This window comes from Epinephelus fuscoguttatus, linkage group LG23 (genome assembly GCF_011397635.1).
Source record: "Epinephelus fuscoguttatus linkage group LG23, E.fuscoguttatus.final_Chr_v1".
Classification (NCBI taxonomy): Eukaryota; Metazoa; Chordata; class Actinopteri; order Perciformes; family Serranidae; genus Epinephelus; species Epinephelus fuscoguttatus.
In genome coordinates this window covers 3,361,808-3,376,079 of record NC_064774.1, presented here as the reverse complement: position 1 = coordinate 3,376,079, position 14,272 = coordinate 3,361,808, and the positions used below count along the sequence as shown (strand labels likewise).

Here is a 14,272-nt window from a genome sequence, read left to right as displayed (position 1 = left end):
CATTAAGACTCATCATCTGGGAGTCATGAATATATGTTCACAGTTTTGTAAAATGTATCCTCCTGAGAGACAAAAGACGTCATTATTGACTTCAGGAGACACTGTGAGGACCATTCTTCCCTAACAATCAGCAGACAGGAAGTGGACAGGGTCACCAGCTTTAAGTTTCTGGGGACTTACATCAATGAGGACCTTACATGGATGATCAACTCCTCTGTCCTGGTTAAAAAGGCTCAACAGCGGTTCTACTTCTTAGATACACTGAAAAAGAACAACCTGTCTGCAGAGCTGCTCAGAGCCTTTTGCCACTGTTTCACTGAGTGTTCTAGCATACTGTCTAACAGCCTGGCAATCTAACCAATAACTGTCAAGACATTTTCTTTAAACCATAAATGTCTTGGTCACTGGTGGGTGACAGCCACAATCTCCATCCACATGTTCAAACAATGTGAGGGTAACATTGCATAAGTGCCCCCTCAATGCCCCAGTGGTAGATAAACATCATAAAGTGTCCTCTAGGCTGCCCTTCAAATGACGAAGTGCCCTTTAGAGTGCACTTCAAGTAAAGAAGCTTGATGCAGTGCCCTCTAGAGCAGTGGTTCCCAACTGGTCCGGACACAGTGTCCATATTTCTCCTTAGTCATTAGTTCAGGGTCCACACAGTTTAATACATTCAGCGTTGTACTTGCATTTGGCCATGATATTGAACGAGTGTGCTGTCTCTGTCAAGTAGCTCTCTGTTAATCACTCACTGCACAGCAGGAAACAGCACTTAAAAATAAAGTGTGTTTTTCACAAATGTGACATGTTTGCTACTCACATGTGGTCCATTTGGAATGGACCTGTGCCCCACTTTTGGACCCAGACCCACCAGTTGGTAACCACTGCTCTGGAGTGCTCTTTGAGTGAAGAAAATGTCATGCAGTGCCCTTAACTTCAGTTAGTACTGTATGTTTCTGGCTGATGAAATGTATAGTTACAGTAGCTAACAATACACACAGAGTGCTGCTCATTAAAGATTAACAAACACAGTTTACTAGAGCACATGTGATTTTAGAGGACTTTGAACATGACACTACTTCACTGACAACAAGGAGGTTACTGCCTGAACTGCTAAAAGGTAGGCTTAAAAATATATATATATGATTAATGCAAAATCAACAGTGCTCTGAAGTTCTTATTTTAAAGTTAGATACCTGCCCTTCACATTAGTGAATAAAGACTGAGGGGAAACACTATTGATAGCTCTAAGATGGAATATATGTGTCATATGATCATGTGACTGACACCACAGGACTTGTGGTGTGGCTTAAACTAACCCAAATTAATGAAATCCAGTCAATCTGAGTATCGTGTTTAAGTGATATCAGGGTGCCTCAAATCTGCTGCATGAATTAAAATTCAAATTTTAACTTTCAAAACACTAGGATGCCTCTCATGATGGATGGAGGTCCCTCTAAACCTCGACTCGATGCCATCTGCACAATGATTTTCCATTTCACTGCTGCCGTCCTCTTCCTAACATGTCCTTGCAGAGGTAAAGACATCACTGAACACTTCAAAATCTCAAATTGCTGCTTAATCTATAAACTATGACAGACTTAAAATGAAAAACCAAACAAACAATACAGCATTTAATGGGCCAAACACAAACTCACTTGAATCGCTTGCCCACGAAATCATGGCTTTATAGTAGGTTAGTAAATTCACTATATCTCGTGAGGAAGAGTCTCTCAAACTGTCTGTTAGACAGTCCCTTTCTCCTCTGAGTCAGCAGAAGACAGCCCAAGATGGAGAGTGTTTTTCATGGGCACACTCGATGGCACGGCTGTTGTAGATAGATAAATATTTTTATTTGTGCCTGTTGGAAATTTGACTTGTAATATTGTGAAAGTTGTAAACACAAAAAAAAGATCTTAAAAGATCATCCCCTTTTAAGTTTATATCATGAACTCAATAGCAAACAGTTGCTCATTTAGACATCCAGCAGTTGCAGAGCAATATGATCATTTATGTGGAATTGTGTTTGTGTCTTCATGATGAATGACGAATAATCCAAGTGTAAAACTAAATTTTATATCCAGATGTGAATCTATGTTGTCTGGTGAAATGCGGGGTACCACAGGGTTCAATTCTGGGACCTCTTTTGTTTTCTCTGCTGTGACACACCATCCACAGCTCTGGTTTGATTGTGTATTGTGTTTCTTTATGTGTCATTACATGCAAATGACATCCAACTTAACATTGTAGCTACAGACAATAAACTCAACTCCATTACAATATTGCCTGGCACATTTATTTCCTACTGCATGCACTTTAAATCGATAAAGCCACCTAGTTTCTTAGTCCTCTGAACCTTGACACATTTTCTGGCTGTTGAGCCTGATTATAAATACATCAAATATATCAATCTGTGTTTGAACATTTTTATTCCCCTTTCAGGTCAGTCTCAGATGGTCAGTCCTTCACAGCCAATTGTGGCAACAGTCGGTCAAGACATCATGTTACCATGCCATCTGGAACCTGCTGTTAATGTCACTGACAAGACCGTGGAGTGGACGAGACCTGACCTGAATCCTAGATTTGTTTATGTGTGGCGTGACGGTGTGGAACTAGAGATGAAAAAACATCAGTCCTATGTAGGGAGAACATCAGTGTCCATCACCAAACTGAAACATGGAGACATTTCACTGAAACTCTGCAAAGTAAAAATCTCTGATAAGGGGAAATACAGGTGCTTTATTCCCACACTGAGCAGAGAATCTACTGTTGAGCTTGTTGTTGGTGAGTGAATAAATTATTTTGGTTTTATGGGGCCGAACCACAATGTGACAGTCAGTGGAAACACATTTATCTACAGCAGGAAAGTGAGACCTGACTCATTGAAGAGCAGTTGATTGGTAGCTCTTAAGGAATGAGACAGCATTTGTTTTTAACTTTTCCTGCCTGGATTATACAAGCTAGTCTGTATTTCCACCCTGTTCTCACTCTGAAGTCGTCAAATACCGCAGCTTTGTCAGTGAGTTTGGCGTCAGATAGCAATGCCAAAGTAACCTATTGCAGCGGTATGATACACCGCCAGAAGGCCAGACAGCACCTATCATGGCAGTATGATATGCAGATGCGTGGTGTCATTTCATAAGACAGCCAGATGGCACTGGTTGTGTTGGTATGATACACTGCTGGACGGTCAAAAGTGCTGTCAGTAACAATGTAATATAAGGAGCTGAAAAGTCTGTATAGCATGGGCAGCAAGGGTGGTGGATAGGTTCGACAAACCCTGGACTTTCACCCGGGAAGCAAGTGTTTGCTTCCGGTATGAAGGTAGAGCCAAACCATGATGTTTTTTCTAAACCTAACCACACATTTTTGTTGATGTTTGGTTGCTGCTTGCCATGTCCTTTTCTTGCCTAAACTTAACCATGTGATTTTGTTGACGTCCTGTCCGAGAAAATCAACAGCAGACGATGATAGATATTGAGCAGGTAATATGTAGACACGAAAGTCCATTGACAAAGTGGCGATATTTGATGACTTGAGGTGACAAATCGTTGGTATTTCCAAGAATTTCAATTGAGACTTTTTCGTTCTAACTATTATGTCGAGTTTTCCTCTTTCATCAGGTGCAGTCTCTTCACTCACTGTTAGCTTTATGAGGACTGACAATGACCTCAGAGGAGTGGTGTTACAGTGTGAGTCTGCAGGCTGGTATCCAGAGCCTGAGGTGTTGTGGCTGGACGGTGAGGGAAACCTCCTCTCTGCTGGACCTACAGAGACAGTCAGAGGTCCTGATGACCTCTATACTGTCAGCAGCAGAGTGACTGTGGAGAAGAGACACAGCAACAGCTTCACCTGTAGAGTCCAACAGAGGAACATCAACCAGACCACAGAGACACACATCCAGGTTCCAGGTAGATAATGAGTTCTGTGTTCATATGCTCACTGTTTTAGTGTCAAATATCTGTGGTTGACTTGTTGGTTTCCTTTGTTTTATCATTATAGATGATGTCTTCAATGCTGTGTGTAGTTCTGCTGCTCCTGTTACCATTGGCTTGGCTGTGGTCTCCATGGTTATTCTTGCACTTGTCTTTGTTGTATGGAAATGGAGACAGAAACAAAATTGTAAGTGTAATTCATTAGCATACTCTGTCTGTAGTGATGGCCAAATTAAGCCTCATGAAACGCTTTTCTTAATTTCCTGACCAGATGGCGCTCTTGGTTTAAAGATAAAGGCTGAAGGAATGACAGTGAAATGTGCTTTCAAACCTTTGTTGAACAGACAGTGCCATCTAGTGGCTTCAGAAAATAAAGACAGCGGTTCATGAGGCCTCATTTGGCCATCACTATCTGTCCTTCTCAGTTTTACACTTTCTGTTTTTGTTTGACAACAGGCAACAACTTTATGAGAAAAGAAACAAAAGCAACAACGTCAGCTTTAGGTAACGACACAGAACTTCAATTGCTTAATGAGGAGAAAAGAGAAACACTTCCAGTCATGGCTGAGAGCACGACAGTCAAGGATGTGGATCAGGAAAAACTGGATGTAAAATTAAAGGAAGTTGAAGAAGAATGCAAAGATGTCGAAGGGCTGCATAAATTCTTAGCGGGTCACAAAAATAATCTGCATGACCAGATGCATCACTTGGGATTACAACTGCATGATATAGAGATGCAAAGGGATGAGATTATGTCAGGGGTAGAGAAAATTAAACAGAAATGGGTAAATAATGATAAAAACTACTCAGAAGAGAAACGGGTTGAAAAACACTGCCTAGATAAGAATACAAATCTTGATACAGCAAAGAAAGAACTTGAGAAACGTATGCAGGAAACAGACATATTTTTAAGGTCAATATTTTGTGGTGTTACCATGGTTACAGAGAGGAAGAAAGTGTTAGATAATCTCAGGGAGCAAATCAAAAAGCAACTGGAGGAGACAGAAGACCAGAGCGAAGAAACTGAAATAAAATTCAAGTCAAACCATTATGGAACATAAACATTAAAGAGGATTCGTTCATCTCTTTATAGATCTTAAACAGCTGCAGTAAGGTTTTCTGACGGATTATAAAACAGTGACAGGATGAGCTGTAAAATAACATTTCTGACTGAGCATTTCTTTAATGGAAGGTAGCTTTTCATCACCAGAAGAAGGACTAGATTGGTCATTTGTTCATTAAAAGCCCATGGTAAATTTACATTTACCTGACAGGGACCTCTAATGGCCATGTGATGTACGACTGACTGTCAGGAGCATATGTAAAAGTAATGCAGGTATAGGAGGCCACTCTTTGTTTCTTAATTTTCTTCCAGTAGTCAATGCTTGTTTCTTTCAACCACGGCCATGATCTTACTTAAAAATTTTTAACACCTCCCTCAAATTTGAAAAACAAATTAGTTCAGGGCCCTGTTGTTTAAAAGGAAAACAGGATTTTTTGATCAGATAAGGTCAGGTAATTCAATCCACTTTTTTATTCAGACCAAACCTCCAGTCTGTGTTGCTCAAAACATTTGAATAGGATAAGTATTACTCTGATCCAAAATATCAGGGTTACCCTGATCCCAGCAGAAGGCTGGATTCAGACTGGATTAAAGGGAGAAAATGAAAAAGAACTTGAGTCTTTTATTTATTAAAATCATAAAGAAATTAATAATAAACTGTGAGCTGTCACAGTCAAGACATTAATTCAAAAGAAGGATATGAATTAAGAACGTTAAGGGTGATGACAGTAGATAAAAATTAAATCATTCAAACTTAAATCTATGCATATGTTCTTAATGTTTGCTGCCATCTGCTGGTCATTTTCTAGTTTCTTCCTCAGTTACAAGTTAGGCCCAGTGGTGTAAAGGCATAAAGACAAACAGTGCAGAAAATGTGTAACATTTCTTTTGAATGTTGAAATAAAAATGAATAATTTACCCATGCTCCCTGTTCTACCTGTTGTTGTATATTATTTGAAATATTTGAAAAATGCTTCAATATGTTCAACTTGAATTACTGCATCCATATCATGAAAAAGTGGGTGAGCTAAACATGGCTGTGGATAAAATAATGAATTTATTACTAATTAGATATTCAACAAAATAGCTGTTAATATCAAACACAATATAATCTTCTTCTTTAAGTCCTGGTAATCCGAGAGTGATCCTATCCAGTTCTTCTTTTTTGAACAACTGGGACAAAAGTGAGCTGGATTACGTGATCCATGGAAGAAAAACAAAAAAGTATTACCAAAACCGAATCATTTTTGTCTGGATAACACCTTTTGAACAACCTTGCCCTGATGTTTAGCTTTTTCTGGACTTTTAGCCAAAGTAAAAGCCCATCTGTCTCTCCACCAAAAATGTATTCATTCTTTTATTACCTCTCAGCTAGACTATTGTAATTCTTTGTATGTGGTGTAGATCAGTCGCCACTTTGCCATCTGCAGTTAGCACAGCCTACTGCTCATCTTCTTACTAGTAAAAGAAAATAGGACCACAAAGCACCAGTACTGGTCTCCCTCCACTGGCTTCCTGCCTGTTTTAGGATTGATTTTAAGAGTTAATTACTTGTTCTTAAGGTCTGGTCTGATCTTATCCAGCAGAACTACTGTATCTTAATGCTCAAGTTAGAACACTAAGGTCAACCGATCAGATGCTCCGAGCAGTAGACACAAAAACACTGGCAACCAAGCCTTCACAGTGGCTCCCCCTAAACTCTGAAGCAGCTTACCTATTGGTATAAAAACTCCTGAGAGTACAGACACTCTGCCGCTGAAGGCCCACCTCTTCTCATTGGGATATGATTGATTTAAGCCCGACACCTTCACTGACTTCATCATCTGTTGTGCTGCAATTTGTTCTTTTATGTGTCTTGTTTTCTATTGTTCTGATTTTTGTTTGCTTTTGTATTTAGCTGTTTGGGTATTTCATGCCTGTTCAGCTCTTTGGTAAATTGCAGTTGTTTGTAAATGTGTTCTGCAAATAAAGTTTTACATGACTTACCTTTATGAGTATTATCTTGGTTCAACCCAACCCTACCATTTTGGTCCAGAATGAAATATCTCTAGAAGTATTGAGAGGACTAAACAGAAATGAAGTGCAGACATTCATGGTTACCAGAGGATAAATCCCGACGACTTTTCCTCCAGTACCACCATGAGGACAACATTTGTGATTATTAGTGACATGTCTACATGACTGTCAGGTGGATTGCCATTCTGTTTTTGTTTTTTTTTGTTTTTTTTTCAAATTTACCTGACACAGATTCAAGAGAAACAATAAGATTGACATGATAGCATATTCTGATTTTTTTTTTAAATTCAATTATGTTTTTCATAAGACCATAAACATACAGAATACTGTATTTGATGAGGCCTGGCTATAAGTTGCCACGAGCAAAACTCATCCTTAAGAGGGCAGCACAGAGCTATAAAGAATCAGTGTTTGTGTTTTTATGGATTTAGATGTTTACCTCTTTGAAAAGCAAAAAAAAAAAAAATGTTTGTTTTAGTTTGAAAACAGCAGTCTTAACAGAAACAATAAAAACAAAGCTGTCACAACAATCAGGCATTTTTACAATGAAGCATTTATATTCTTTGTAGGCTACTATACAAGTACTAGTTGTATGTGTATGTAAATTATTAACCATATATTGTAAGTTCATGGTGTGTTCAGTAAAATAACACCAGTCCAAAGGTCAATTACATTGCTGTTAGGACAGCAGAGACATCTTTCTTTTCAAGTAAGTAAACACGAACTGACTTCTCAATCACAAATACAAGGGAATTGCTACAAAATTGTTGGGAGAAATATTGATATTAGTACTACCTAATATTTTTGTGCATAATGTTAAATACCACCAATGTTTGTTGCCTTTTAATCAATAGCTGATACAGTGTCACGGCTCTGTCTAATCAGGAGAGAAATGAGATACTTCTGTTGATTTTATTAACAGTTACATTGGGAAGTGAGTTCATATCTGTGCAAGTGAGAGCAAACAGAACACTTTGATCATGGTAGCTGTCACCTTTTCTATATAAGAATCACATAATTATAGCCTTTTACGGCATTTTGTTGTTCATGATACACAAGATCATTAACAATGTGATGTCATCTGCTACCGCCACAACAAAGGCTGTTTGTGGGCCATCTACATGGCTTAATCCCAAGAGGGGTCGACTAGTTCAGTCGCCCGTGTACAGTGAAAAGAACCAGAAAAGACACAAGTCAGAGAAGACAATTCATGAAAGACACTCTGTCCCAACGGTTGTGACACTTAGGCAATCTAACCAGGCTGTTGACTTGATCAATGCACTGACAGAAGGAAATACAGCTGTTGGAGTGGTGGATGAGTCACAAAACACAGGACTTTCCACAGGTGACGAGTATTCAGAATTGTGTGAACTCTGAATCCATGAAGAGCAAGAGTCATGATTCTCTGAGGATGAATAAACAGACTGCAGTGTTTCTGGCTCCAGAGGAGTGACGAAAACATAGGACGGAACTGAGCGGTTCTGTTGGTTTCATCCCCAACTTTTGATTGGAAAAAAAAAACAAAAACAAAAATAACCATTAGGATTAGGTGTGGCCTCTTGGTGTAACCTTGAAAAATTGTTTAAAAGATATTTTTGGTCTTTTATATTTTTACTTTTTAACTTTAAAAGCCAGTGATACAAAAACTGACATGGAAATGGAAAACATGTGAAGCTGCTCTGCAGCGTTACTTTGTGACGTGCAGAATTAATTTGATCTTAAATTGATGATGTTTCTCACCAGCCTGTTAGTACTCCGCATTGGTCCACAGAAGAAAATGAGTCTGTGCAGCTGCTTTGGCATCTGGCTGTTTGTGCTCCACAGTCTCCCCCTTAACACAGGTAAACAGACACACTATAGATTAATATACTTGCATAATATAAGCTTTTGTGTCTTACTGTTTAGTCATTCAAAATAAATAAAACTAAACATAATGCGAAGGTCATTGAGAAACCACACAATGTTAAAGACACATCAGTGCTGACCACATACTACTTTGTAGAGTAAAAAAACAGTCAGCTAGAAGAACAGTTATCACTGTGTTGTTTAGCCTTTTGCAGAGCGGTCTCAGCTGATTTGTTCACCTCAACCAATCATAGCCTTGGCGGGCGGTGATGTCGTTCTACCATGTCGTTTTCAACCTGCGACCAATGCCATGACAGTAGAGTGGACCAGACCTGTTCGAGTCCAAGGATACATCCATGTTCGCCAGAAGGGACGGCTTGTTTTGCATCAGCGAATTCAAATAAAAACTGCATGGCTCTGTTTGTGGATCAGATCAAACCGGAAATGTCTCACTTAAAATATTCAGAGTGAAACTCTCTAAAACAGGAAAATACAAATGCTTTGATTGGAAGTGGACGGGAACACTGATGCTCATTTGGCAGAAGGATCTAGACTGTCTGTTCTGCAACGGTGATCTACCCTGAAGCAGGTATCATAACATTATGCAAAATCATCTGTGGCCTTTCTGTCATCACCAGGTGCCATCTCCTCACCTGTCATCAGTATAGCAGGCATCCATAAGGCCACCAGTGGAGTGGTGTTACAGTGTGAGTCTGCAGGCTGGTATCCAGAGCCTGAGGTGTTGTGGCTGGACGGTGAGGGAAAGCTCCTCTCTGCTGGACCTACAGAGACAGTCAGAGGTCCTAATGACCTCTATACTGTCAGCAGCAGAGTGACTGTGGAGAAGAGACACAGCAACAGCTTCACCTGTAGAGTCCAACAGAGGAACATCAACCAGACCACAGAGACACACATCCAGGTTCCAGGTAGAAACATTGTCTAGGGTGACGCATATCTAAGTCGAATGTGGTTGCATAATTAACTGAAGGCATGTCAACACAATTTCATGTTTTTGGTAATTCCCTGACCAGGTTCATTCACGTGTATCTCGGATAGTCCCATTTCCTGAGTTATTCCAACTTTGGTGTATTCATGAGCTTGTCGTTTTTATGTGGAAACAACATGGATGCTACAAAGATCTGCTCAGAGCATTTAAACAACATAATTGTCCCAGACTTGTTACTGCATTAATACATTCCCAAAAACTATTAGATTGTTGCTTTTCCTGTATTCTTTTAGGGTTACTATTAATAAATAACAATTCTAAATAATCTAGTTGACTCTACGTAGACAGGAACTAACAGTTTTAACCTAATTCCATATTACAAATTACAAGTGATCAAATAATCACATGCTATATTTAAATTAATTCAACATTTTTGGCACGTTTCTGTGTCTCTGACGTCAGCTCTGCAAGTAATGTGCCAACATTTTCACCAACCTTATGAGTTGCTCTGACCTGAGGGGGCATTCACATTGATTTTCTTAGTTGAGAGCTCATTTTTCTGATAACTATATGTGGCGCTAAAAAAATTCCGCAGTTTTGATGACAAAATGCAGCTGGAAATTCCTTGATGTGTCGTGAATGAAAAAACAGTTTTACTGTTTGTTGGTTTTGAATAGTGGTCTGCAGCTTGGCAGGCGTCTTGCCAAGGTATCACGCCATCGACCAACCCCCCCCCCCCCCCCCCCACCTCCTGATGTCAAAGTCAGGTCACACATGTAATCAGAACTACGTCACTTAAGAGACACTTATTCGTAGAAAACATACAAACATAATGTATCCATGGTTTGAAGATATACAATACCTGAATAACACAGTTTTTTTATGATTTCAGCTGATTTCTTCATGGTCCCATCATGTCCTGCTGTCCCAGTGACCATTGGTTTGAGTGTTTTCCTCTTATCTATTGCCGCAGTTGTCTTTGTTGTGTTCAAGTGGAGACACCATAAAAAAGGTAAGTAATAAGCTCCTTGTGTATAACACAACAGTTATATTAAAATTGTATTTTTTTAATTACATTTCATTGGTTTACATACTGTAAAACTTGACAGCTTCAGAAGAAGGGAGTCACCACCTCTTTTTCTTAATGCCAGTAAATCTGAATGCATTACGATGCAGTTGTCTCTGGTGCTCATGGTTTCAGTAAAGTGAACTAAATGATCTTATTGTGGAGAATCTATCTAAGCTGACCATGTGTAGCATCTCCATACTCACAAAAGTTTTAACATTTTTATGTGCGAGCTATCTAACATTAGCTCAAGTGGGAAGCCAAAAACCCACTTTTGTACATCCAAAGAACTGCTATGACACAGAACTGCTTGGCAACCAGACCAGGCCTCTAATCGAGACAGGCCTTTTTTGTCAAAATGTGAAGTCACACCAGGCTAGGAAAAGGGATTGGGTGTTTTATCGGAACTAAACTTTTAATCGAAGTTTTACAATATTTCAGTATTTCATGGGTGGTGAAAGAGCAATGTAATTAGACTGCAATGCCTCACATTCTGTGGTACCTTCTTATAGCTCAACGTCCTACTTGCAGTAACTACCGTGCTTTAAATTTTTACACAGAGAGTGAGAAAAAATCGGCAGATGAAATTGAGGGAGGAGAAAAGAAGAAGAACCAATCCAACAAACCTCTTTCTGAAACATTAACGGAGATAGAGACGCTCTTCGACACTTTGGAAAAGGGAGACAGAAAAGAAACACCTAAAAAGGCAAGTTAAGAAAGAGGACATTCATTTCCAGTAGAGATAGAGAGAAACAATAGCAGCTCATGGAAGAAGAGAAAGTAAAGTCTGATCTGAGCAAGAACTCACCAGCCACTTGCTACTGCCAGGTTGGACCCCCTTTTTAATTCTTGGTGTCATAGATCCAACAAGGTGCTGGAAACATTCCTCAGAGATGTTGGTCCATATTGACATGATGACATCACACAGCTGCTGCAGATTTGTCGGCTGCACATCCATGATGAGAATCTCCCGTTCCAGCACATCCCAAAGGTGCTCTATTGGACTGAGATCTGGTGACTGTGGAGGCCATTGGAGTACAGTGAACTCATTGTCATGTTTGAGATGATGTGAGCTTTGTGACATGGTGCGTTATCCTGCTGGAAGTAGCCATCAGAAGATGGGTACACTGTGGTCATAAAGGGATGGACACGCTCAGCAACAATACTCAGGTAGGCTGTGGTGTTTAAACCATGCTCAGTTGGTACTAAGAAAATCTCCCCCACACCATTACACCACCAGCAGCAGCAGCAGCCTGAAGCGTTGATACAAGGCAGGATGGATCCATGCTTCCATCTGAATGTGGTTTTTCCAATCTTCTATTGTCCAGTTTTGGTGAGAAAACCCGTGTGAATTGTAGCCTCAGTTTCCTGTTGTTAGCTGACAGGAGTGGCACCTGGTGTGGTCTTCTGCTGCTGTAGCCCATCTGCTTCAAGGTTGGACAAGGTGTTGTTGCTTCAGAGATGCTCTTCTGCACACCTTGGTTGGAACCAGTGCTTATTTGACTTCCTGTTGCCTTTCTATCATCTTGAACCAGTCTGGCCATTCTCCTTGGACCTCTGACCTCTGGTTTGGTTTGGACCCAATAGCAGCACAAAGACAGGCAGGTATTGTTGGTAACAAACTTTATTAGCACACGTCCAGGAAACAATGGCAGTAGGCAAAACAGTCTGTCTTCTGGCCACTGGCCTTTAACAGTCTAGTGGGGATTGGAGGTTAGGCTCAGCCGAACCAAACCAGGACACTGGTGAGTAATGTCCGTGAAACTCAGTCTTGTACTCACTCAGTGAAGGAAAAATCAGAGTCACAGAACTACAGGAAGCCACAGAGGAGACAGGAGTAACACTTGCTCTGTAGAGCTGAATCAGGTAATCACCGGTTAGCCAAGGGAGCAGACAGGCAGAATCCAGAAAGGGACAGGCAAGGATCGTCGTCGGGGACGGAAAGCTGAGGTGATTTCCAGGAGATTGTTGAGCCAGGATAGTCGGAGGCAAGCAGGGTCGAAACCGGGAGATCAGGCAGAGAAACGCTGGAGAGTCTGGTGCAAACATCAAGAACAATCTGGCAATGAATGAGTGTGGAGCAGGGGCTTAAATGCAGCCAGAGCAGAGCAGAGAGCACAGGGGAGTGGAGCTGGCTTGATGAGAGGGGTGTGTCTGATTGGCAGATTGAAGCAGGCAGGCGCAGAGTGGTGAGGCAGAGATGAACTGTGACAATTTTGGCTCACTGGATATTTTCTCTTTTTGGGACCATCCTCTGTAAACCCTAGAGATGGTTGTGCTGAAAATCCCAGTAAATACTCAGAGCAGCCCGTCTGGCACCAACAACCATGCCACGTTCAAAGTCACTTAAATCACCTTTCTTCATCATTCTGATGCTCAGTTTGAACTTTAGCAGCTCGTCTTCACCATGACTAAATGCATTGAGCTGTTGCCACGTGATTGGCTGAGCTATTTGCCCTAATGACAGGTACAGGAGTACCTAATAAAGTGGCTGGTGAGTGTTTAATAAGTTAATGTGATAAAGCAAGAGTTTTGTTTCCAAAGAGGATAAAACAACAAGACCAGCTTATGATAATAAGGTATCAAATTAAAAAAAAATCTGGACAAAGTGAAAGGAAAGTGATTTTTTTGTGATGGTAATATTTGTCAGCGTGTGTACTGCAGGAACTTAACTCTATAACTCTTTCTCTTTTCACAGTTTGTGTGGTGGCGTGCCAAACAGCAGCTCAGGGAAGAGCAGCAAAGGAGGGAAGCAGCTGAGAGGGAAGTGGAGACCCTGAAGGAGCAGCTGGATGCTAAGAGGAATAAGGTTCTTATTTGTACTTGCAATGAAATGACAAGCCTTGACAAACTGTTCTTGACACCCAGAGTGAAGCCAAGTTTAACTTAGGCAGCCCCATACTTCATCATATCCTCATATACTAAAGTGACATAGTTTTGACATAGACTTTGTCACTTAGAGGACGAGGGGATGACATCGGTGAGATGCCTGCCCAGCTTCAGACCACTGCTTGAGACCAACTAAGAACAGAACTGATTGTTTTTTAACGAGACATTGCTTTCTTTCCATTAGTTTTCTAGAAGCAGAAAAATAACTTGATTAAAGCCTGAATTCTTTCGTCATCTGCAACATGTTAGTCTGGAGGTTAAAACTCAATTAGACTGTTTACTTACAGCACAGCTACAGCACAACACAGCTTCTCCAGTCCGGACTGAGTGGAGTCCTGCGGGGTAAAGCTGTGAAGTCCGGCTGCCACTGGCTGCAAGCGGAGCTAGCTGCTAACAGCCACCGCTGCAACTAACAAACTCCACAAATCCATTCAGCAGCTTCACCATTCACAGTCAGACACACACAGCTGATTATTTACTGCTAAATTACACCTCACAACTTGCACCAACGG

The 14,272-nt window shown here is 40.6% G+C and overlaps 1 protein-coding gene across 1 annotated transcript; it reads left to right on the top strand.

Moving 5' to 3' along the window:
- Positions 1-1,075: 1,075 nt before the first annotated feature.
- Positions 1,076-5,916, top strand: LOC125883999 (butyrophilin subfamily 3 member A2-like). Its single transcript, XM_049568683.1, has 6 exons — positions 1,076-1,120; positions 1,428-1,537; positions 2,443-2,784; positions 3,624-3,911; positions 4,003-4,122; positions 4,392-5,916. The coding sequence occupies exons 2-6, from the start codon at positions 1,429-1,431 to the stop codon at positions 4,994-4,996; spliced, it is 1,464 nt and encodes a 487-aa protein (XP_049424640.1). The 5' UTR covers positions 1,076-1,120; position 1,428; the 3' UTR covers positions 4,997-5,916.
- Positions 5,917-14,272: the final 8,356 nt, after the last annotated feature.